The sequence below is a fragment of the Coffea arabica genome, chromosome 6e, assembly GCF_036785885.1.
Source record: "Coffea arabica cultivar ET-39 chromosome 6e, Coffea Arabica ET-39 HiFi, whole genome shotgun sequence".
Classification (NCBI taxonomy): Eukaryota; Viridiplantae; Streptophyta; class Magnoliopsida; order Gentianales; family Rubiaceae; genus Coffea; species Coffea arabica.
The window spans coordinates 12,837,906-12,863,361 of NC_092321.1; the positions used below are offsets into that span (position 1 = coordinate 12,837,906).

The window sequence follows — 25,456 nt, forward strand, 5'->3', positions numbered from 1 at the left end:
CCCACAACCTTCCATGTGGACATATAATTTATCAGGACCAAAGGCTTGAGCATCTGAACTTCTCCGAGCTATTTATAACTATATATTCGAGCCTTTGCGGTGTATATGAGCAGAAGGTTCAAGATCTTGGCAAAGCTTTGCCTGCCAAGAATGATTGGAAAAGAACTAATGCTCTCTGGGGCTGAAGCAAAGGGATTTCATGGCCAGCTCCTCTAATTGTGGCAAAGGTTAGTCCTCTATATACCTCTGTCCAGCCTCCTACCTGTAGAGAAAATTTTCTCAAAGGCATTAGTTGCAAATTTCAAGATGTTAAATGTTTCCTACACTGTTAATGTTTATACATAAAATTCTATAAATTCATGACATACGTAAAAGGAAAATTTACGTGTCATGTATCTATACTCACTTGTATAAAAAGAAAAAATTCCTATACTGCATGAAAAAATATGTGTGTGTGTATCTTAGTTTTGGGTGCAAAAATTATCAATCAATGTTGTGTGGAAACATTGAGTACATGTGTAAGTCTGCATGAATTGTAAAATCCTACCTGACCACCCAGGTACCAAGGATACCATTTAGTTTTGATTTTGAGATTCAGATGGTTCAAGGAGAATCTTGTGGCTGTGACAGGCACCACTGAGTCCGTGTCACCACTGCATTGAGAAAATGGCAGTCAAGATAAATTTTGCACTATTATTGGTGGCATGTTTTGCTTGGTTTTCTTCATTCAAAGAATCAAAGGCTACAGAAATAAATAATCACACTGGGACGAGGAAAAGATGATGAAGATAGACTTCACACATTTTTATCCTAGACAAGAAAAAAAAAAAAAAAAAACTTGCCTAAGTTGCCTTCAAATAATTCAGTAAAATCAAGTGGTCATAATGTCCGAATTATTGAGGTTGGAATAGTGACCCCAGTTCCTTTCCTACTGCATTATGACAATTTATTGAGACAGTAGATTAATGCCTAGCATTACTGACCGTCTCAATAAATATGACACTGGATGGTTCCATACCTAATAAGAAAAGCTCTAAAAGTTTTCAAAACTTTTGACCAGTAAATTTTGCAGACTCGTACCTGAACACCCAAATTCTTAGGCCAGCAGCTATCAACTTCTTGTAGGTGGGCAGGATTGAAAATTCAGTGTCCTTCCAGTTCCTTATTAGTACATCACTGCCCCCACAAATAAATGAAAAAGTCAGAGGAATGTAGGCTACCACTAGCAACCAACATTTCAATGGATTCGGTGTCATCCTTGAGAGAGAGAGAGAGAGAGAGAGAGAGAGAGAGAGATTAGCAAAACAATTCATATTTGGATCCATTTGATACTAAGGAGCAAGGCTGTACTCAAAGATGGAATGTTTTTACCTGCAAGCAGTCCATTTGTATGGAATTGCTGTAGAATTTGCATGCATGGCTTTCTGAACATCTGGTCGATTGTAGTATTTCTCTGCATAGTTCTCAGTACACGGATCGTATCCCGAAATTTTTCTATGTATAAGGCTGTTCTTGAGCCTGAGTAATTTCACGGTATTATTCGCGGTCGAGGCCTTACAAGCAGGCGCATAAATACTGTACTGATCAATGTTGCCGAATTCATGATTCATGGCATAATTTACTGCATCATCACACTTCTGAGAAGACTTTTCTGATGAGAAGTTACATGATTTGAGGATGGATTTGTAAGTTCTGTCAGATATGATGGAATGGCTCCACCAATATGAAACTGTTCCAAGGTTGTCATAGTAGTTATCGGTCACAGCATTTCCAACCTGCATGGAGAAGGTATATAAAACCCTGAAATTTCCAATTGATTTGGAACAACAATTAATCATGATCAAGCCTAGTTTTGATTAGGCAAAAGAAATGACTCACCATGATTCCTTTAAGATTGATGATTGGATGGGAAGCTCCTTTGTTGTATTCAGCTATTTTCAAAGCCAACTGGGGTACATAATGGCCTAAGTGAGCAAAAGACATATCAATTAGGTGAAAAAATGTTATCTAGTTACCATCTGCTTTATTTAAGAAGAAAAGATAAAAAAAAAAAAGAAGTTGTAAGAGCTTAAAAAAAAAAAGAAAAAGAAGACAAGAAGCAGAGAAAATCCTTTGAGTGTTTCCATGCATTATGTACCTGCATAACTCTCGCCAGAGAGGTAAAAGTCTCTATCTTTGTACTGAGGAAATCTTGACATCCATCGTAGAAGGAAAATTAGAGCATCCTGAGCTGAGACAAAGTTTGGAGAATTCTAAGCAAGCAATTTGCAAATTGGACTGACAAAAATTTTTACTCTATTGAGGAGGGGCAATATACTAGAATCAAATTAACTTAAAAAAGAGAAAAAAAGAAAAAGAAAAAGAAAACAAATTGGTGCATACCTGTCCTTTTATCTCCCGAGTCCTTGAGATCAGAACTTGTGTTGGTATATGAGAAACCAACACCAGCAGGTGATTCCAAGAAGAGAATATTTGCCTCTAAAATTGCATAAACAACAAGAATATCAATAAATAAATTGTGCTTATTCAAGTTTACATAGCTAGGTCAACGCTGTCTATGGTCACCTCTATTCCACGAATGTTTGTTCAGGTAGAGAGATGAAGCAGTTTTGCTAATTCGAAATGGCCCTATTTCCTCTGATGCCCCATAAGCCACAGATGAACATCCCGGTCCTGAAATGTCAATGCATTTCTCAGGTTAAAGCAAGAAAAGTTGGTTGTTATTTTATATACTATCCATGGATGCAAATAATTAAGTAGGGGTGCAGAAGTGCAGCTAACACATAAGTTTTCAAAATCCAGTCCTTTTTTTTTTTAAAGTCAAGAGTTGACTTTGAGTTCATGGTCTAAGATTTTCGGGTTACCAGGTTTGACCATGCCCATTCCACTATTCCGGACACAAGTTTTCAGTTTTGGTACACAAATCATATGCAAGAACAGGCATAAGGCATCTATCAACAGTACAAAAAAAAAATTATGTCTTAGTCTTACACAGATAAATGCAAAGATCATGGTTAAACGTTACATCTTTTCAGAAATGGATAAGATTTTTCATGCATCTATTATACTTTCATAGCATAACCTTTCAGCAAGTTAAAACATATGGTCATTTGCGTGAATTGGATGAATAAGCAGTTTCTTGAAAGAAATGAACACATGATATCATAACATCAATGCATCCTTATGGGAAGCACATTCAATTCCATCTTCATAATAATCTGCAGTAACTCACCTACCCATTGAACATAATCATTAATATTTTCCATCGTTTTTGCTCCTGATCAGTCAACTTCACTTATTAAACACACAAGACAGTGATAGATACTAGTTGCAATATTCTACTTCTAGTTCTAACTTCTAACCTTTTCCCTAAAGTTAAATTTCATTGTTTACTACGTATAACAATGACAGTAACTCCTGTCGTTCCATCTTTTGTTCAGAATATCTCAGACATGTCCTGACCGTCATCATCGCTGTCATATTTTTAACCTTGTTAGCTTCTGAACAGGCGTGCTTGCAAGAATGAACATAAACAGTGAGCTTTTTGAATGTTTTTTTGCATTTCTAACAGACCATGTACGTACTCTATCTTAATTTTCAGGCTAACCAAAAAAAATACAAAATTTTAAGAGTCATTTTTTACAAAACTTGTAAATTGTCATGGGAATTTATTTACAAAACTTAGATCTAAGCAAGTAAGCAAGTGCGCTTCGCGCGTGGCTCCATAAACTGGATGGACCAAGATTTCTTTTTTTGACCCTTAGGATCCTTTATTGGTTGGGAACAGGACAGCTTGGTTGCCACTTGCTTGTAGATGAAAGCTATGGTACAGCTACAGGGAAAGTTGTTCAACTTTTTGGTGAGGTGGTTTTCGATTTTGTTTCCTTATCGTTGATGTATTAACAAAAAGATAGACACGAAAAAACTGAGGCCACATACAGAACTTTTGAGCTTTCTGAGCAAATCCAAACAAAGAAAAAGTTTCAGAAATAGAAGGAATAAACACCTAAAAGAGAAGGAGACACAGAGAAATCACGAGCACCCAAAAGGGTTCTCCCCTTTTTGGTACTATCAACAGTAATGTATTTTTTACTTCATTGGAAACTAGGTTTTGCATTAACGTTTGAATTGTAATTTGAGCCCAGACATTAACTGCTAGCTTATGGAAGAAAATTCAGTGGGCTTTATTTTTTTATTTTGGTGTTTTTTGGTGCTGGGGAAGAGGGAAGAAGGGAGTTGTGGTTGGTGTTGGTGGGGTTCTTGTAGTCGAGAAATTGACTAGGAGTTAAGAACAAGAGTGGGGCTAGGACAATTATTAATTCTTCTTCGAGTTTTGGGATATTACGTATGAGCTTCTTAAGGCTTTGGAAAGAATGGCATGGCCAAGAGACAAACCAAATCCAAATAAATGACCTACTGGCCAATCTAATCATTACTAAATTATTAGTCTTTCAAAATTAGTTTACTTGCTCCCATCTACTATTATTGTCTCCCTCTCTTTGCATTGTATTTAATTTGTTTGGCTTTCTTTATCACTTCTACTAATATCCATACTTTTGGTTTTGACTCCAAAACACAATTTTAGAAAGGAATTATGCTTCCCTCCAAGTATTATTTTCTTTTTCTTTTTTGGTGGTTTCCATTTTGAGGGAAAACTTTTATCATTAAGATAAAAAGCATTTTTCCTAGGAGACATGTCAAAAAAAAAAAAAAAAGAAGTCCAAGCTAAATGTTTATGCATGCATGTGAGAACTGTTTAATTAACGTCCCAAAATCCAAATTCCATGCCAGAATGCACGGGACCTAATTCATTTGAGTTTATAGACTTTGCAATTTTTCCCATGATTTTGAAGTTCAGAAAACACATTTTACTTTTTTCACTTTCAGTAATAAGAACGTTACAGATCAATGTAATGCACAAAAGATGGATCTAATTCCTAATTGCCTTAGTGTTTCCTTTTCTTGCAGGGTTTCTTTTGGGGTTGAAAAAAGTGAGAATGAACTGACCTCCATTGAGCCAGAGAACGAGGGGCTTCTTCTCAGGACTGGAAGTAGCTTCTGTCAACCAATAGAAAAGAGCCCTCCCATGGTCTTCATTCACTGGAACATAACCTGAAAACTGAGAAAACGAAACTGGTGGCTGCCCCGGAAGTTCTAAGATGCGATCCATTTCTTGTTGCTCTTTTTTCAGAGCCATTGTACCATAAATTGATACTAGAAAACTCAAAAAGCTCAGTAGCATTAGAGTCATCTGGGCTGCCATTGCACCCTCCACTGTGACCACCGCTACCTCTAAATCCTTATATTTATATTTATAAGGAAAGTTTCATGTCCACCAATTATAGGGGAAGAATTTAGTCATTTATTGAAAATATATAGATATGTTTGAGTGAAGAAACTACTGATGATGAGCAGAAAAAAAAATAGGTTGCTAGGGGTTGTATAGATCCTTAATGTAGCTACATTACTTCTTCTGCAGACAGCTCAGAGTTGTGGCCCTCCTTCCTTGCATCTCCCTCTCACTGTTGTGTGGGAGAGAGAGAAAGAGAGATGAGCTGGTCCTAGATGAGCAGAATGAGCCTAGATTGGAATTCTACCTACACTTAACTTAATTTGTGCCAACTAAAAGTTTCAACGCAAGGGGATGGGAGGGTGAGGTGAGGTGAATGTGGTCCAATTGATTGAGGAGGGAAGGTTAAAAACATCAAGAAATGGATGTGTGGAGGTTTATTTAGGAGGTGTTCGGTAAATGGATACTAGGGACAAGAATGGGTATCAAAATTAATAATATATATACATCTATTGTTTGATGAAGGATTGAAGAATCTTTGAATGAAATAAAAATGTTAGATTTTACTCACTATATTAGTTTTGATTTGGGTTTCAATTATTTCATTCTATAGTAGAATAAAATTGAGTAATATAGAATAAAATTAGTAGACTCTAAACTAATCAAGTAATATAGAATATGCAAGGAAAGACCGTTTTGTTATTCCATAAAAAAACAATAATAATAATGTCACTCTGATGCAATTTGGACCGTGCAAGATTCTAAAACTCCAGTTATCATACTTGTCCATGTCTTATTAAAGCTGCATTATGGATAATTTGGGTTCTTTAGCTTGACCTTTTTCTTCCAAATTGTGTGCAAAACATAAGGGCTGCTTCAAATTTTTAAGTATCTGCGGATGGCTACTTATCAATACTTGGTTCTGTTTTTGGCAATGTATTTGATATAGTTTCATTTGTATTTGCTAAGAGCTAGTAGGCCGGATAGCTTTTCCAAGCTGCTGCAACATCTGATCCCTACCAATTCATTAGAAACTTGCATGCTTTGACAATGGATTTGGCAACCAAGTGGAAGGAAGGCCATCAATACATCCATAATTTGTAATTTAAATCTAAGTAATTTGAGCAAGCAGGCTGCAACATTTTGAAATTTGAAGTCTACATTGTTTATATTTGTGAGGCACAGGTGAATCATTTCGTTTCCCATCAAAACTGGAAATTAACTTTGGTATTCTGCTGTTATTGCGATAAAGCTGAAAGAATAAATGGGATCCTTCAAGAACTCTGACATTAATTTAAGTTTCCATTCATATATTTCTTGTGTCAATTTTAACAAAGCCTCAAGAATGTGCAAATGCCCTAATCAAGCCCTTCAAAATTTAGTATTGCAATCTTGGCCTTCTAAGCTATGATAACATGTCAAGTTCAGATGCTTGAGTCGTTGCTAAGTATTCCACTGTGTTCAGTTGTCCTTGTTGAGTCTTGTCTTCCTTCTTCCATTTTTGGTGTATCAAAAATATGCAAAGGAAAAAGAAACTACGAAATGCCAATGGAATAGTTGGAATCTGGGCAAGATTTCCGAGATTTTGTTTCCTGATTTATCCATTCTTTTATGTGATTCGATCGCGATACGTATGCTTCCACACAGCATGAGCATCACAATTTATTGCTTTGAAAAGAAAACTTCAATGGAATGGTCCTGGAAACTTCTCTTTTGGCTTTTTAAGATGATAAGATCCCATGTTCATTATTAGATCCAAGGATGGTATAGGGAATGATGTTCAAAAACTACACACACTTTTGACCTCTACCCATATGTTTATAATACTTGACTCCACACTGATGAATGAAGCGGTTGCTGTATAAATCCGCATTGATAGATGTTTTTATCAATTCTTTCTTGTTGCAAGTAGCATAAGATTGTCCTCCTTCAACCCAATAAAAAAAAAAAAAAAGCATAAGATTGACCATGACATTGTTGATATTTGTCACAATAAGTCAACCTGGAACTGGTAGGTTTTGGGTGGAGCGGTTTGTATTTGGTGCTTTTTTCCAGACGTGATACTAACCTATCGTGCGGGATGCCCACGCTTCCTTGTACATTAAATTTACCTTGATAGTAAGGATTAGAGTCTAGAGAAGCCCTTCTACTAATAATAATTTACTTTATACCGACTACTAAAACAAATCGCACTTCTGATGAGCATTCGGCAATTTTATTTTATTTTTTCATTTAAGGGTATTCCAACCTTTCAGCCAAACTAATCCCTTAAAATCGTGTAGAATCTTGCCCCAAGGATACAGAGCGAAATAGCACATAGGGATCGATCATGAGATTTGCTGGTAACTACCAAGTTACGGAACCAATCGGACTACCCGCGGGGGGCAGCAATTTTTTTTATATAAAAAGCAAATGTCATTAACAAATTATTGAAAATCGTCCCGCACAATTTGATCTATTGCCAATGTGTATTACAAATTACATATCTGTAATTTAACAAATACAATAGATCCAAAAAATTATGAGCAGATCTAAAAAATATAAGAAATTTCAAAGTTATCTTCTAACAGATAAATTGCTGCAGTTTGGAAGGAGGGACGGGTTAGATAATATAGTGGAGGAAGTATCAATGTGAATTTTCGGGTTCGAGACTTCCCACTTATATTAAAAAAATAAATTGCTGCATCTCCCTTCTATATATGTTGCAAGCGCTAGATTTATTAATCAACAATTTTAAGTTCTAATAATCGCTAGATTTATTAATCAACAGTTTTAAGTTCTAATAATAATAATGAGATCTGTCGAGATAGATCTAAGATCCAAAAAAAATACATAGGAATACTTAGAAGAACAGAAAATTCTCATTGGAATCCCTATGAGAAACAAAAAACTTGCTAAGAAAACTTAGAAGAGATTTTATTAGAAGGAAAAATCATTTAAAACGTCCTTTACATTTCATCAAAAGAAATTTTTTGTCCTTCACTTTTAGAATAGTAAATTTACGTCCAAACAAAATCAAATCGGTAAATTTTGGTTCCGGCATAAGTTTTTGACCATTATTTACCTTGAATCTATTGCATGATCCATATATGGTTATTCTTTTAGGGGCAAAAAAGTTAGATCTCATTTGTAATTAAACAACTAGTGCAACCTATATTCATTTTTACCCCTAAAAAAAGTAAAATTTGATCCGGACCGTATTCATTTTTTCCTAAAAATGTGGAATTTGACCCAATTCATATTCATTTGTTACTAAAAAAAATGAGATCTGACTTTTTGGTACATAAAAAATGACTCATGTGAGACACATAGTGATTTCATATTAATAAGTGATTGAAAACTTAAGTTATGACTAAATTTTATTAATTTGAATTTTTAAGTGACGTAAATTAACATTTTTAAAGCGAAAGATAAAATAATGAATTTGATAAAATGTTGGTGACTTTTTGAATGATTTTCTCTTATTAAAGAAAGGAGAAGAAGTAGAGAGAAGTTCGAGAAGAGAGTTCCTTAGGAGTTAAAGTTGTTATTGTTAACATTCAGCGAATATTATGGTTCATTAATTTCAAGTCTATCAGAATCACACCAAGATTTGACAATAATTTATAATGTCCTTCAAATATTTTAAAGGGCTACCGTATTATGTACTCAAAAGATACCGAATAAGAGGTGGGATTAGGGTTGTCTTGCCTATAATATTAGAAAAATATACGCAATTCAGAGATAGGTAATAATGTTAGAATTTTACCATTAACCCCCCCCCCCCTTTTTATACTTATTTTAGGACTAGAAAAAGACTTTTTTAAATATTAGTGTAGAAATAATACCATGACACTCGTCATAAATGTGCTGCACATCTAGCATTTTCCTTCAAGTATTTAACATGATATACATGGTTTTTAACCTAAAGAAACATTAACGGAGCAGATTTGAAGCCTTCGATCATATCAAATCCACATTTATTAGAAACTCCCATTCAAGTGCTCCAAAAAATTAAAAACAAATTCTGCAAAAGCAAAATATGGATGGCGGATATATCAAACGCGTAACAACTAATAGAACCTTATTCATTGACGGCATAAGATCGAGTGGAGTGGATATACTCTAAAAAATGCTTAGTCTAATAGATGGCATGCATGTGCCCCTTGATCAGTTGATCTCTACAGCGTATACTGCATATTCAATTGTAGAAGAATCATTGGACGATCCCAGAGATATAGAGGCACGTTAATTTCCCAGCTGCTACGGCACCGGCGAATTTGACCAGCTTATAATTCCAAGTTACTTTTTTAGTAGTTTGCAATGAGAATACTTTGTACAAGATAGGATCCAAGTAGTATAATCTTTTAGCCAATAAGTAAATACCTTTCTGTGCCCCGGCTGGCATGTTGATAAAGTTAGCAGTGACTTCTCTTCAATGCTGCGCACAGTTGGGTAGTTTGATATTCTTAATGTCATTTTGCTCGTATCTCAAGAAATGTGGAATGAGTCCAAGTTCCTTAGCTTTAAAATACTGTATGGTAAAAATTTCCCTTTTTTTTTTTGGTTCTTTAAATGGTATCACATTACATATTCGTACTAGGTAGTCTTTACCCTGAATCTTTGAAGTTTGAACATCTTGAAGTTCTGAAAAGGATACTCGATTCTGTTGCATGATAGAATAAATAGTGTAGCTTCAAATGGTGGTGTAATTTGATGGCCTAAAAGCTATTCGGCTTTCTGGTTTGTTTAGCAATACCGAAGGTCCGAAAGGCTGATCACTTTTGTGTGTTTTCTTGGGTGGACAGTTTCCAAGCTTGCTTTGCTGTTGCGCTGCATATTTATAGCACGAGGTTGACTTTGCCACCAAAACTTTCTTGAATTTCTGAGTTTTCCATTAGGGCTCATAGTCTTTCAAAATTAGCTTCCTAGTCAAATGGACTTCGCGTTCCAGGTATGTACGAAGAGTTCGCCCAACAATTCATAAAAAGTTGGGTAATTGGTTATTGCAGAGGTTAAAGGCCTCCACTCTCGATTTTAGAATAACGAGGACTACTCTTTTTAGAAAGAGGGCTTTGAACTAAGAAATTAGAATTTCAAAGTTCTAGGGTCTTTACTTTAACCATTTTAATAACTAGATCAAGGTCTCCTTGACCGAACCACCTCTCCTGTTTGTTAGACAACATAAAAAACTTGCCATACTCCTAATCAAGTGAAGAATATTAGCTAGTTTTATCATAAATTCACTTCAATGTCCCCAAATGCTATTAAAAGTAATAAGTAATTATTTCAAAAGAAATTAAGAAGAGAGGCTGGCATTAGTTTTTCTTTTCTTAAAAACTTATGGTTTAAAAAAAAATTAATGACACTAATTGTATATATAGTCATTTAAATTGGCCCTCCATCGATTTTATCTTTTATTTTTAGATTAAGTGGTTGTATTGTGAAGAGTAAATTCAAATTTTTAATACCGATTTAACTGATAGGGAGATTAGACCAGTAATTGGAAGTCCCTAATTTGATTTTGAAACCCTAGCCTTTCCTCCTTCCCCTTTGTAGTTAAGATTTGACATTGAAAAAAAATAAATTCACAATGCTTTTTTATGCATTACATTTGTCACGAAATTGATGTCTTAATTCTATAATCTAATATTCATGTTTATATGGGTTGAGATACACCTTGGATTAAGAGGATTTGATACATGTATGGTTGAAAACACTTCGTTTTATTCGAATCCATTATAGGAACGGATATGGATGCATATCTCTTTAGTTTAATAGGTGTAAATACAAAACCTAAAATGAAATCCCAAATATTGAAGGGCCTCAAACTACATGAATAAAGCTTTCTTTTTCTACTTTCCTTCCTTTTGGGAAGAATTAAAATTCTATATTGAATAATTTTCTTTTGCTAGACATGAAGAAGATGAACAAGAAAGGTAGGGGGTAAAATTGTAAACTGAAAACTCTTTAAAAAGCTGCTTGGATGGAATGCATTGGTTGATAAAAAGGTCTATGTTACTTTGAAATTGAAAGAGAACATTCCTAGCTTTTACAAAAATTAGAGAGGAGGTTAGCATAAGCGTATAACTTACACAAAAAATTCTATAGGTTAAAAGTATAAATAGATATAGAATTAAATTCCAACATTAGAGTTATAAAGCATAACGGGATAAAAAAAAAAGTAATGGGAATTTGTTAAGTCACAGTTGTTAATTAATACCGTAAAATAAGTTTTTTCTATACATGTGCGAATTTATACATTAAGCAAGTTTTGTAATGACAAAGATGCATAAGGCTACCATTCTCTCCCTTTATTTAATGCTATACCACACAAATTAATATAAATATATGTATTCACAACATAAATATTAAGGACATTCGCTGTAGCAATGGATGATTTCTCTGCCACAGTTGGCATGGAATCCCAGGTTCAACCCCGGGTTCTCTTCTTGGTTAATTTCACATGTTTATGAATTCTAGAAGATTAGAGGAAACCATCAATGGGTTTTTAAATCCTATTCTATTACAAGGAGGAGTTTTAAGCGAAAGGATATCCTATTCTATTATAAGGAGGAACGCCTCCACCTGATCCTGAGCTCCACCGACCTGCTGTCTTGTCAAATTGCAATAATATTTACAAACCTGATAGAAATAGAAATCAAAGCCTGACCACTGAGGAGAAGCCATAGAGCTCAAATCAGATTTTGGCTGTTATCTTTCTTGATTTGCTAATAGCCAAGAGAACTTGTTAAGAATTTAGAAGGAAAGGCATTGCCAAAACGAAAATGGATTTTAATTACAATTCCAACCATTGGGGTCGACTCGGTCCCAATGGCTAGGGGAGGGTAGGGATGGCAACGGGGCGGGGGATGCTGCCTACAAACTCCCCCCGCCCCCGCCCCATCCCCCGCCCCGCTTCCCCTGCGGGTGCCCCCGTGGGGCTAATAAAAATTTGTTATATAATTTTAATATGGTTAAAATTTAGCAAATAATCAAGTACTAAAATATTAACACATCATCAAATTATTATTAATTATAATTTTACAATTGAAACTTATAAAAACAATCAAACAAAAAATATTTGAATACAATCCAACATGATGAAATAAATATAACTAAAGTAGTCAAGTTTTCACTTTTGGCACAAATACAATCACTAATTCATTATTGTACTTGTGCTTTTTTTAAGAAAAAAATATTATTGTATTAAGTGTAATTAGGGATTTAGTATAAATGTATTAGTAAATTTAGTATAACCAATTAATAATTTGTATTAGTACACATATATAATTATTAGTATAATTAATAATATCAATTATATTATATATACTAATAGACATTATATAATACATATAACTAATAATATCATTATCATAAGTTTGTAACTAATTAAATTATATTTATTTATTTTTTTAAAGCGGGTGGCGGGGCGGGGGAGAAAAGCGGGTGGTGGGGCGGGGGTACACTCCCCCGCCCCCTGCCCCGTTTCTAAGCTTTTCCCCCCGCCCCAACACCCTCCCCATTAACCCCCCGTGGGACCGGTGCCCTTGGTCACCCATCCCCATTGCCATCCCTAGGGGAGGGTTGCTAGAGTTTTTTGCACCGTACCTAACAGTTGGGAATGACAAGAGCATGAAGAGGGTTTGAAAGATTAAAAAAAAATTACAAATCTTCAATCTATCGGTAATATGAGAGATTAAAAAAAATGATTTTCTAACCATGTTCAATGGAGCATTCGTTAGCATACTTCAATTCTATCCAACCTACCATATATACACACACTAATAATTACTACCCTCCATTCCTTGCATTTATACATTTTTTTAAATTAATTTTACCTTTGTAAAAATTTAACACCTATAATACATATTTAAGTATACAGACCAATTAAAAAGAAATCCAGAAAAGATAACCCACCCTCTATCCATTTGAACCAGGATCTAAAGATCCTAATCAATGATACACAGAGTTGGCCTAGTGGGCTCTCGCACAAGCGTCATATCATAACAAGGACTACTCTTTTTAGAAAGAGGGCTTTGAACTAAGAAATTAGAATTTCTAAGTTCTAGGGTCTTTATTTTAACCATTTTAACAACTAGATCAAGGTCTCCTTGACCGAACCACCTCTCCTGTTTGTTAGTTAGACAACATAAAAAACTTGCCATACTCCTAATCAAGTGAAGAATATTACCTAGTTTTATCATAAATTCACTTCAATGTCCCCAAATGCTATTAAAAGTAATAAGTAATTATTTCAAAAGAAATTAAGAAGAGAGGCTGGCATTAGTTTTTCTTTTCTTACAAACTTATGGTTTAAAAAAAAAATTAATGACACTAATTGTATATATAGTCATTTAAATTGGCCCTCCATCGATTTTATCTTTTATTTTTTAGATTAAGTGGTTGTATTGTGAAGAGTAAATTCAAATTTTTAATACCGATTTAACTGATAGGGAGATTAGACCAGTAATTGGAAGTCCCTAATTTGATTTTGAAACCCTAGCCTTTCCTCCTTCCCCTTTGTAGTTAAGATTTGACATTGAAAAAAAATAAATTCACAATGCTTTTTTATGCATTACATTTGTCAAGAAATTGATGTCTTAATTCTATAATCTAATATTCATGTTTATATGGGTTGAGATACACCTTGGATTAAGAGGATTTGATACATTTATGGTTGAAAACACTTCGTTTTATTCGAATCCATTATAGGAACGGATATTAATGCGTATCTCTTTAGTTTAATAGGTGTAAATACAAAACCTAAAATGAAATCCCAAATATTGAAGGGCCTCAAACTACATGAATAAAGCTTTCTTTTTCTACTTTCCTTCCTTTTGGGAAGAATTAAAATTCTATATTGAATAATTTTCTTTTGCTAGACATGAAGAAGACGAACAAGAAAGGTAGGGGGTAAAATTGTAAACTGAAAACTCTTTAAAAAGCTGCTTGGATGGAATGCATTGGTTGATAAAAAGGTCTATGTTACTTTGAAATTGAAAGAGAACATTCCTAGCTTTTACAAAAATTAGAGAGGAGGTTAGCATAAGCGTATAACTTACACAAAAAATTCTATAGGTTAAAAGTATAAATAGATATAGAATTAAATTCCAACATTAGAGTTATAAAGCATAACGGGATAAAAAAAAGGTAATGGGAATTTGTTAAGTCGCAGTTGTTAATAATTAATACCGTAAAATAAGTTTTTTCTATACATGTGCGAATTTATACATTAAGCAAGTTTTGTAATGACAAAGATGCATAAGGCTACCATTCTCTCCCTTTATTTAATTTAATGCTATACCACACAAATTAATATAAATATATGTATTCACAACATAAATATTAAGGACATCCGCTGTAGCAATGGATGATTTCTCGGCCAAAGTTGGCATGGAATCCCAGGTTCAACCCCGGGTTCTCTTCTTGGTTTATGAATTCTAGAGGAAACCATCAATGGGTTAGTAATTGCAATAATCGTAGCGAAGGAGCCACAGTTTACAGCGTAACATATGTCAAAGGAAAATATCTCTATTATTATTATTATTTTTTAAATCCTATTCTATTACAAGGAGTAGTTTTAAGCGAAAGGATATCCTATTCTATTATAAGGAGGAACGCCTCCTACTGCTCCTCCTGAGCTCCACCTACCTGCCGTCCTGTCAAATTGCGATAATATTTACAAATCTGATAGAGATAGAAATCAAACCCCTGACCACTGAGGAGAAGCCATAGAGCTCAAATCAGATTTTGGCTGTTATCTTTCTTGGTTTGCTAATAGCCAAGAGAACTTGTTAAGAATTTAGAAGGAAAAGCTTTGCCAAAACGAAAATGGATTTTAATTACAATTCCAACCATTGGGGTCGGGTCGGTCCCGATGGCTAGGGTAGGGTTGCTAGAGTTTTTGCCATTGTACCTAACAGTTGGGGATGACAAGAGCATGAAGAGGGTTTGAAAGATTAAATAAAAAAAACTACAAATCTTCAATCTATCGGTAATATGAGAGATTAAAAAAAATGATTTTCTAACCGTGTTCAATGGAGCACTCGTTAGCATACTTCAATTCTATATAACCTACCATATATACACACACACACTAATAATTACTACCCTCCATTCCTTGCATTTATACATTTTTTTTAATTAATTTTACCTTTGTAAAAATTTAAAACCCAAAATACATATTTAAGTATACGGACCCATTAAAAAGAAATCCAGAAAAAGATAACCCTCTATCCATTTGAACCAGGATCGACAGATCCTAATCAATGATACACAGAGTTGGCCTAGTGGGTTCTCGCACAAGCGTCATGGAAACTTCTATACTGGATCGTAACATGCTCGACATGTCATATGGACTCGTTATCAATTAGTCTCTCTTTAAGGCAGAATGATAAATTTTCTGTACAATTTCTTGAAATCCCATTTTCATCTCCATTTGCTGGTTCTTAAAAGTATTAACTTTCTATAGATACAATCTTTGTTTTGTATCTTTTAGTGCTTATTAAGATCTCAATTAATCAAGAAATCTTCCAAAAGTAAATTGGTATGGACTATAGAATGGTCACGCTACACCTGTGCGCAGTCCATATAGCCAGAAGCGTAGCCTCATCGATCATCCACACATGCAACATAATCAATCAACGAATTTAATATTTATTTCATTTCCAGTGGGTCAAGATTCAGAATTCTCAGAACCTGGATATACCAGTGTCCTTGAGTTTCGTACCCATCCACATTATCATGTCCAAATAAAAGATCGAAAAAACAAAAAAAAAAGAAAGAACTTGGGAAGAAAAGAAACCTGAGAAGTAGAGATTTTGGAGCTAGCTGTTGTTGGCTTAGATTCTTGAGCAGACTGCTTGCATATTTTTTTTGTTCTAGCAATGTATGGAAAATCAAGTTCCAGTAGTAATACCAATACCATATTGCTTGGACACTTGACCTCCGAGCACATAAATCCAATTGGAAATGTCTTCGTTGAAGCAGGAAACAATCTAGTGAAACATGAATTTGGTGCGTATGGCGAGAAAATCTTTGGGTCAAGTTCATCATTTCTTCAAAGCAATTTTGTCAGCAGACACCTCTCAAATCCCCAATACTATTTTGAAGTGAACGATGACTACGTGAACAATAAAATCAAGATGATTCTCTTTCCTTTTCTGCACAAGGTATGTAGAAAAATATGTTCATATTTCAGTGAGGTGAGATTATTCCTTTCTCCTTCCTTGAAACAAAATGACTTGGGATGTTTTCTTGATTCATTTATACTTCCAAAGTGCTTGCATGATGAATTTAATTGTTTGGCCACCTTGCATTGTGAATACAGGGACATTGGATAAGAGCAACTGAGATGGTTGGAGGAGGTGAAATTTTGTACAAACCTCCATATTGTGATATTAATGCGCCTGATCTATACATCCCCATGATGGCATTTGGCACTTGCATGGTTCTTGCTGGCTTCTTTTTGGGCATCAATGGGAAGTGAGTCATAGTCAGCTTTCCACCCCAACTATTAGACTAGCACTATTTTGCTTTGCAAAGAAAGAGATATTAGTACAAAAATGATATATATCGTCAGACCAAAGTTTTGATGCCTCATCAAACATATGACAAGACTATACCTCTCAAGTCAATTTGTGATGGTATTTGATTTGGCGGATAAATTCATTACTTTTTAACAAAAAAAATTGCAGTGACATTAAATTTTGAGTTTTGATATTAAGATGAACCCTTGTTTAAACTGTAGGTTTAGCCCTGAAGCTTTGGGAGTGCATTTTACAACTGCATTACTCTGTTGGATATTGCAAGTTCTACTGCTCGGTGCCGCATTGCATTCTCTAGGAGGTGGAGGAGATATTCCATTGCTCGACTTGGTTGCTTATGGTGGATACATTTTTACAGCAGCATCTGTAGTTATCATTTCTAGGATCATTTGGGATCATCTTTTTTGTGCAATTACCTTGTGGGAGAGCTTCTGCATGGGAGTGTTCTTGGTAAAGACCATGAAGAGAATTCTGATTTCAGAGGTGAAAAGAGTGGATTACAAGCACTCCTCCAAGAGAGATTATCTGTTGCTGTCCATTGCAATTTCTCAAATTCCCTTACTATTTTGGATAGCAAGTATTTGTGTTAAAAGTTAAGACCATCTTACCAACTTTTATATATTCTTGAAGAGGAGAGGTTACATATATATTGTCAGTGTAACGGCTTTATCTTAACTGGCTTGGAAGTTGCATATAATTTTGGATGAGTCTAGCTAAACTTTCTACAGTGAAAATTTTGAAGCCTATACTACAACAAAATTTAGAAGAATGGAGCACAATGGTTTTGTTAGTCAGACCTTTGTAATAAACTAATTTTTTTGTTTCAAATTTCTTGTTTGTAGCAGTAGAAAAACAGAAAAAAGTTAATGGAGCTAGGAGTTGCCAATTTAGTGGTTCATTATATCATAGTGAATGTCATTTTCATCCTCCCAACAATACAAGTAGTACTACAAGCCCCTCATGGGCAGCTCGGTTGGTCTCAGCAAGTCTCCTTAAGAGCTGGTGTCCAGTTCCCGCAAGGGTTCGAGTCCCGTGGTTACCGTGTTCGGGGGGACGGGGCCTCTCCTCCCGGGCCGGAGTGGGATTAGTAGGCCCCGTAAGAATTGACCCGGACATCCACTCCGTCAGCAAAAAAAAAAAAAAAAAAAATAAAAAATACAAGTATTACTACAAGAAAGTGAGAAAGTCTCAATCGAGTCTAACAATAAGAATTCCTCCCAATAATACAAGTCTTAAGTAGTAATATAAGAGAGTGAAAAGGTGTCAATCGAGTCTACCTATAAAAAAAAAGGGCTGTAAATCAAACGTTAGACACAAGTATGAGAATTCCTAAAATTAAATTAAAAAGGTGGGTTGTTCATTAGTTTATTTTTGTTGTTTAAATCATATGTCGCTTAATATAGAATTTTTCTAAGAGTAATAAGACAATTTTGAATGTGATTTTCTTAATTTTGTTACTCTTATTTTACTGCAATATACTAATAGAAACTATTTGATTTTTTCGGGAGTGGGGGGGGGGGGGGGGTGGTTGAAGCCTGAAGGAACAAAAACTGCTTGATCTTTCACAGTCTAAAAAGACAACGTACTATATATACTATAGAAAATTTAATGAGTAATTGTCACATCAGTCCATAATTATTTTATTTTTTAGTAGAGGAGGAATTTAAGAAGTGAAGTGGAAATTAGAACTTAAAATCTCTAATTTTTCGGAATCTCAATCTTCATGACCTAATTTAACAATTTATTTTATTGTTCAATAGAGGAAAAAAGTCCAACATTATATGTCAACGAGACGAAAAATATTGTGTTTGGACAGGAGATTATTTGAGATAATTTTAAAAAAAATTATAATATTTTTTAATATAATACATGCGAGATAATAAAAAAAATAGTTGAAAAATGTGTTAATAATACGAGTAGATAATTTTGTGTAAATAATTTGTTGTCCAAACACAAAGAAAACTTTCTTACCTTTGCTTTGCCTCTCAGTTTTCACCGCAAGAGCTTAACGCAACAGTAACCGTAATAAAAACAAATGGGACTCGTCAATCGCCACGTTTCGTCTTTCGCGGGTGCGGGTCAGAACGAATCCACCCGGCAGCCCACCGCAAGCAGTTGGTTTCAAAACGCACTGCTCGTATATTGTCTGCATCTTCTTGTACCTTTTCCCATTTCCTTTCCCTCTTCTCTTTTTAGTTCCAAAGCCCCTAGCCAGATTCACAGCAAAATCAGGTACTTTTTTCTTTTTCTTTTCCCTTTCCCTTTCCTTTCCTTTCCTTTTTTCCTTCCATCTTAATCTTAAATTCCTGATCTAGGTATGGTTCGTAAATTAGCTGGTTTCCATTTGAATTATAGGGTTTTCAAATGTTAGTGATTTGTTGTGCAATTTAATTTGATTAAGGCTTGATCCAACCCATGATTACCCGGATACCCGACCCAGATCACGAATTGAGTGCATCGGAGATATCCTCCGTTATTATCCCTACAAAATTATGCCACCTTGAATTTGCAATTTTTGCTAATCTTTGATCGTTTTCGCGTAGTTAATATTGGGGGCAACATCATAATCGAATAGAGAGATATATATTTTTTATCATTTGTTTGATGGATATTTTTGTCTCGTAACTCAATTGAATTTTTGTTACTTTACTTAGGAATTTTGGCCGGAAAGACTTGATATTTCAAAATTGAGATCGGTGCTTGCCTTAATTCCATGTCCTTTTATGATCATGAGTTCTTAGGTTCGATTCTTCGTAGATGCTTATTCATTAGAGCATAGCAGATCCTCATTTTATTTTTAATCTTTTTTGCAGGAATAGGAGGATTATAGAATCGAAACATGTTGGAACAATTGCTGATATTTACTAGAGGGGGATTGATCCTCTGGACATGTAGGGAGCTCGGAAATGCTCTCAGGGGCTCGCCAATTGAGACCCTGATTAGGTCTTGCCTATTGGAGGAGCGCTCGGGTTCTGCATCATACAGTTATGATGCACCTGGTGCTGCATACACACTTAAATGGTCGTTCCATAATGAACTCGGGCTTGTGTTCGTTGCTGTGTATCAGCGTATTCTCCATCTCCTCTATGTGGATGATTTACTTGAAATGGTCAAGGATGAGTTCTCGAAAATTTATGAACCAACAAGAATGGTGTACAATGATTTTGATGATACGTTTCAGCAGCTTAAGAAGGAGGCAGAGGATCTTGCTGAGAAAATGAAAAAATCAAAGCAACCTGTGAAGGCTATTAATGCTAATTTGGGTAAGAAGCAAGGGCTTGGACAAAAGGGTGGTGTGGATGGAGGAAATCAAAAAAAGAGCTGTGATGATGGAAATGGTGACAAGGATGGCAATAAAACAAAAAGTTATGTGTATGAAAATGGGCACACCAATGGTGAACATGTTTCAAATGGGGAAGTTACTGTAGCAAGTGGTGTTAATGGTAAGGAAAATAGGAGTTCCAATACTGGGGCTTTTGATAAGGACAAGCTCCAGAAGATGCGTGGAGGTAAAGGTGGAAAGAAAACTAACACTGCCGCTGTTAGTAAGGCTCCCAAGGAGGAACTAAAGAAAAAACCACGAGTCTGGAATGACTCACCTCCAGTGTCAAAGTTGGATTTTACTGATCCAGTGAGTGAGAATGGGACTGATAAAGTTCCTGTTGTGGCAGTGGAGCATGGTGAGAGTATGATGGACAGAGAGGAGATTATTAGTAGTGATAGTGATAGTGATGAAGAGGAGGAGTTGGGAAAGAATGCGAAGATCGAGACAAAGAAGAAAGGATGGTTCTCAACCATGTTCAATAGGTAATTTCTGCCTCCTGTTTAATCATTTTCTGTGCCTTAAATATTATTCCAGATGCTTGTGCTTCTCTACAAGCTAGCATTGCATTTGTAATATTCAATTGAAGTATGGAGGACTTTATTAGAGGAACATAAGAAAGAAAAAACACAACATAGGAAGTAGAGAAGTCGATGTGGTAAAATTATTTGTCATGCTTTATTCATCTGGAGGATGCCGTCATTGTAAATTTGTTGGAATTTCCATTTTGTTAATTTAATTAGCTGTTAGGATATCCAAATTGATTTTTTTTATTCTTTTGAACTCAGCATTGCTGGGAAGGCAAGTCTGGATAAGGCCGACCTGGAACCTGCTTTGAAGGCTCTCAAGGATAGGCTAATGACCAAGAATGTGGTATGCATATATTTCTCTCTTTCCATTATTTTTCCTACTTATCTTTTCCGTTAGTGTGTTTAATCTTTCTTCAAAGTGATGTTTTATTCAGCTTAATCCTGCTCTGGTATATATCGCTGAATGTGCTTGTTACTGGTTTCTTTACAGGCTGAGGAAATAGCTGAAAAGTTGTGTGAATCAGTTGCGGCAAGTCTTGAGGGTAAAAAGCTTGCATCTTTTACAAGAATTTCCTCAACTGTGCAGGTATTCTCAACTTAGCCCCATTGTGCAATTAGATGCTAGGTCAATACCCCCTGAAACATAAACTGGGTAAATTAACAGACAGATCATTTGGGGAGAGAAGAGAGAATGAGTTACTTGTTGATGCCCCCAGGGCCCTTAATTTTGTTTTTACTATTTATCGTGGCCATAAAAAGTAATAGCATTGATTACAATTGTTGAAATAGGCTGCAATGGAAGAGGCTCTTGTTCGTATTTTGACTCCTAGACGCTCCATTGACATTATGAGGGATGTTCATGCTGCCAAGGACCAAGGCAAACCTTATGTGGTTGTTTTTGTCGGAGTCAATGGAGTGGGGAAGTCAACCAATCTTGCTAAGGTGAATTTTATGGATACTCTGCTGTAGATAGTTTTTGGCTGTATTGGCCTGTGTATCTTACATGGCTTTTTACCTTTTTTTTACAGGTTGCTTACTGGCTTCTGCAGCATAAGGTCAGTGTAATGATGGCAGCATGTGACACCTTCCGTTCAGGAGCAGTTGAGCAACTCCGAACTCATGCCCGTAGACTCCAGGTATGTTGTAGGGGCTACTTTTGGCCCTTCTCATTTCTATTGTCAAATTTGAACTGTTGTTATCTGAGATCTGATTGAAGTTTTAGAATGGTAACTGATTTGTGTTTAACTTTGTTATCAGATCCCAATATTTGAAAAGGGGTATGAGAAAGATCCTGCAATTGTGGCTAAGGAAGCAGTACAAGAGGCCACTCGAAATGGTTCAGACGTGGTTCTTGTTGATACTGCTGGTCGGATGCAGGTAAAGCTTTATTACATGATCAAATGTTAAAGCCTCCAATCAAACTGACATTATCTATTATTTTCATTTCTTCCTCTTGAAGAACACAATTTAGATAATAAGGAAATTTTTGAAAGGAAAAGTATTAGAATATGTGTGTTTACTATGAGTAGCTTCCTCTGAACTTGTGACTTTTATCTTTTGCAGTTGTCTGAATTCCATACGTTTGTGAATAGGATGTGAACTGGATGACATCCTTGTTTTTGTGCTTTGGTTTATTGAGATGATGTTCTCGTAGTAGTACAGAATTATGTCCAAAAATACTGTGGAAGATTAGCACATATATACTCCTCTGTGTGTTTTGACAAACTTTGGTGAAATATAAGTGGAGGGAGGTGGGAATGGGAATTTGCCTCACATATCTATAAAATTCTCATTGCAACAATAGCAGATGGTTCTGTAACTATTATGGCAAGTTTGTGTTTTTATCATTATTCGGTAGACCTTTTCCATTGTTTGTCATAATAAGAGAAGTTGTTTCAGTGTCATCAGATCCTTGAACAGGACTTATGATTTGAAAAGGAGCAAGTATGTGTAATAGTTTTTCTTTTCTAGGATATGGGCTATTGGTTTTTAGGGAACTGGATTATAACTCTCTTGTTCATAGAGAGCTTTACACTTTTTCAAAATGAAGGAGTCACGGGAACACAAAATAAGAGCAAAAGAAAGACGCAATGTAAGTGGGGCATGTAGATATTTTTGAAGGTTTTAAATTTCACCACAAGAAATTTTTTTTTTTTTTTTTGAAGTGTTGAGACTGACACTATACCAACATGGCAGTGACTTTGTTGCTTCTGTTTTGTGCTCTTTATGGCTGAGCGCTTGTCTGGTGTGGGTAGGTAGTTTGTGCGTGAGAAGCAAATGTCTTCTTCAGACACTGCTCCTTTCCTCGTGGAGAAATGAAAAAATTAGATAGTAAACTGCTGTTTCAGTAATGGCTATGTTTCATGCTTTACAGGATAATGAGCCACTGATGCGAGCACTCTCAAAGCTTATCTATGTCAACAATCCTGATCTGATACTGTTTGTTGGTGAGGCATTGGTTGGGAATGATGCTGTAGATCAATTGTCCAAGTTTAATCAGGTGTGTTTCTTCTATTTGAAAATGAGCCTCACATAATCAGATAAAAGACCTTTGAGGAAATTTGTGCAGACATTTAGATATTGACTAATCATGTTGATCTTTGCAGAAACTTGCTGACCTTTCACCATCTCCAAATCCCCAACTGATTGATGGGATTTTGCTCACCAAGTTTGATACTATTGACGATAAGGTACATACTTCTGCTGTTGGTTTTAAGTAGAGAGCTCGAGGTTTTAATATTTAATACTTATTGTTGATGTACTTCAGATTGTCTTTGTGGCTCTTCATGTTTGGATTTATTTGCTGTAACATGGTGTAGGTCGGAGCTGCACTTTCAATGGTCTACATTTCTGGATCACCCGTCATGTTTGTGGGTTGCGGGCAATCTTACACGGATTTGAAGAAGCTTAATGTTAAGTCCATCGTGAAGACCCTACTAAAATGATGGAAGTGTGTTGTGTTCTTCGCTCCCTATCTTTGGCTTATTAGTATTTAATATGGGTTTCCCTCTGTCAATGAGCATTTTGTATTTCCTGCCACAACTCGTTCTGTCCCCTCCCTCCTGCGAGCTCACTCACTGCTGCTTTGTTATCTTTGATACTGGAGACTGGAGTTTGTTCAAGCAAATCCAAGTTTTAGGTAATTCTGTCTCGCTCTGATTACCTGTTTGTTTGTAGCGAATAATTTAGGCCTATTTTGTTGTTCCTCGCTCTTAATCTTATACTACATGACGTCATGTATGTTTATGTCAAGTGAGATCGTACGCTTGCAAACCAAGCACTCTCTGGACTAGAGTGGTCACGGACAGCTGTGTTTCTCGAGGTTATCTAATTAATATTTTACCATATGGGGAGAAAAATGTTGTTTTGTTTGCAATATTTGATCTCTAATGTTTCGAGGAAAGCAAATTTGGTTCTCATAATCTTTGATTTCAGGCAAATTTAAGAAAATGATTAGAATATTACAATAGTTAGATTATCCCCCTTAGGTTGAGTGAGAGAGACTCTCTTTGGTGTGCGTTGAGTTATAGTTAGATTGTGCGTTGAGCTATAGTTAGATTATTCCCTGTATTGTCGTTTGTTGGAAAAAAATTAGAATATTACAATAGTTAACGATTAAAATTATCAAAAGGGATATGAACTAAATTCTATACTCAAAATATTTACGCTTATGATGCACCCGGTATTCCATGCACTGTTTGTAGATGCACCTCCCATCTTTCGTTCGTATTTGGACCAGTTACTCGAAACAGTGAAGCAAGTGTTTTGCAAAATTTATCAACCAAAAAAGAAAAAAAAAAAAAAAGAGCCTAAGGTCTACATACACTCCACTCAACAGTGAATTTGATGGCATATTTTTTCAGTTTTAAGGAAAAGGCCGAAGCCAATAATATTAGCTAAAAGAGTGAAAACCTGCTTTTGCCCGTGCTAGCGATTAAGGGTTGATTAGATGGAGGTAGTAATAATAATAAAAAAAAAAAGGAATGGTGATGAGGATGGTAAAGGATGCTGTGCTATTGAGGCTGAGAAAAAGGAAGAAATGAGGGTTCCAAATTCCAATCCGTTTTTAGTGGAAGGCAGGTTTGAATTATGAAGACCTGGAACCAGGTTTGAAGGCTCAAAAGGACAAAGCTCATCACCAGCAATTAAGTGTGTATGTTAAGCTTGGCTCCTCTTCCACCTCGGACATGGGGCACATCAGTTGTGTTATTTCCTCTTGGCATATTTGTTATTTGATAGTATATATAATTACATTAGTATACTTGAAATATTTTGTTACATATACGTAAATGTCATCACGAATATAATAATAAAAATATTAGTATTATATATCAAACATTAATTGTACCTAGATAGGTATTACTTGCATGCGTCATAAACATATTTTTTGAATATATCTCTTTATCTTCTCAATCATTTTTTATTTTATATATATCACATCACAGTAATTATTTCAAATAATTTACTGCTAGTCTATTACCAACCAAACACACTCAATTATAAAAAAAAAAAAAAGAATAATTATACAAAAATGGACAAAAGTACAAAAGTGTGTGTGTGTGTGTGTGTGTAGGAATGGTGGAATACAATGAAGAAGAAGAAGCAGATTGATTAATTGATGCTACTCTAGCCAGTAGCTGCACTCCATAATTATTTCTTTTCGGCACTATTGTTTCACGTCCCAAAAAAGAGCGATTTTATGAATTCAAATGTTTATCTTAATCAGTTTGCTGTTTGAACTGAAGTTCGAACGTTGGGGAACGCATCTTAATTGCTGATTTCCTGC

The 25,456-nt window shown here is 35.3% G+C and overlaps 3 protein-coding genes across 4 annotated transcripts; 2 read left to right on the top strand and 1 right to left on the bottom strand.

Moving 5' to 3' along the window:
- Nucleotides 1-118: 118 nt before the first annotated feature.
- On the bottom strand, nucleotides 119-5,263 carry LOC140009521 (serine carboxypeptidase 24-like). 2 transcript variants are annotated; one of them, XM_072055317.1, is made up of 9 exons: nucleotides 5,008-5,263; nucleotides 2,566-2,673; nucleotides 2,383-2,478; nucleotides 2,138-2,230; nucleotides 1,879-1,964; nucleotides 1,372-1,775; nucleotides 1,081-1,176; nucleotides 548-653; nucleotides 119-262 (listed from the first exon to the last, which is right to left on the bottom strand). In XM_072055317.1, the coding sequence occupies exons 1-9, from the start codon at nucleotides 5,261-5,263 to the stop codon at nucleotides 119-121; spliced, it is 1,389 nt and encodes a 462-aa protein (XP_071911418.1). The 2 variants fall into 2 exon arrangements, with proteins under 2 accessions (XP_071911418.1, XP_071911417.1); XM_072055316.1 differs by having other exon boundaries at nucleotides 1,081-1,257.
- A 10,895-nt stretch (nucleotides 5,264-16,158) lies between these two features.
- On the top strand, nucleotides 16,159-17,415 carry LOC140009735 (uncharacterized). Its single transcript, XM_072056021.1, has 3 exons — nucleotides 16,159-16,443; nucleotides 16,602-16,756; nucleotides 17,022-17,415. Exons 1-3 carry the CDS (start codon nucleotides 16,159-16,161, stop codon nucleotides 17,413-17,415), a joined length of 834 nt encoding a protein of 277 aa, XP_071912122.1.
- Nucleotides 17,416-18,910: 1,495 nt separating this feature from the next.
- Nucleotides 18,911-23,813, top strand: LOC113694858 (uncharacterized). Its single transcript, XM_027213757.2, has 10 exons — nucleotides 18,911-19,050; nucleotides 19,632-20,625; nucleotides 20,929-21,013; nucleotides 21,161-21,256; nucleotides 21,460-21,612; nucleotides 21,699-21,806; nucleotides 21,928-22,047; nucleotides 23,045-23,170; nucleotides 23,277-23,360; nucleotides 23,490-23,813. The coding sequence occupies exons 2-10, from the start codon at nucleotides 19,658-19,660 to the stop codon at nucleotides 23,613-23,615; spliced, it is 1,866 nt and encodes a 621-aa protein (XP_027069558.2). The 5' UTR covers nucleotides 18,911-19,050; nucleotides 19,632-19,657; the 3' UTR covers nucleotides 23,616-23,813.
- Nucleotides 23,814-25,456: the final 1,643 nt, after the last annotated feature.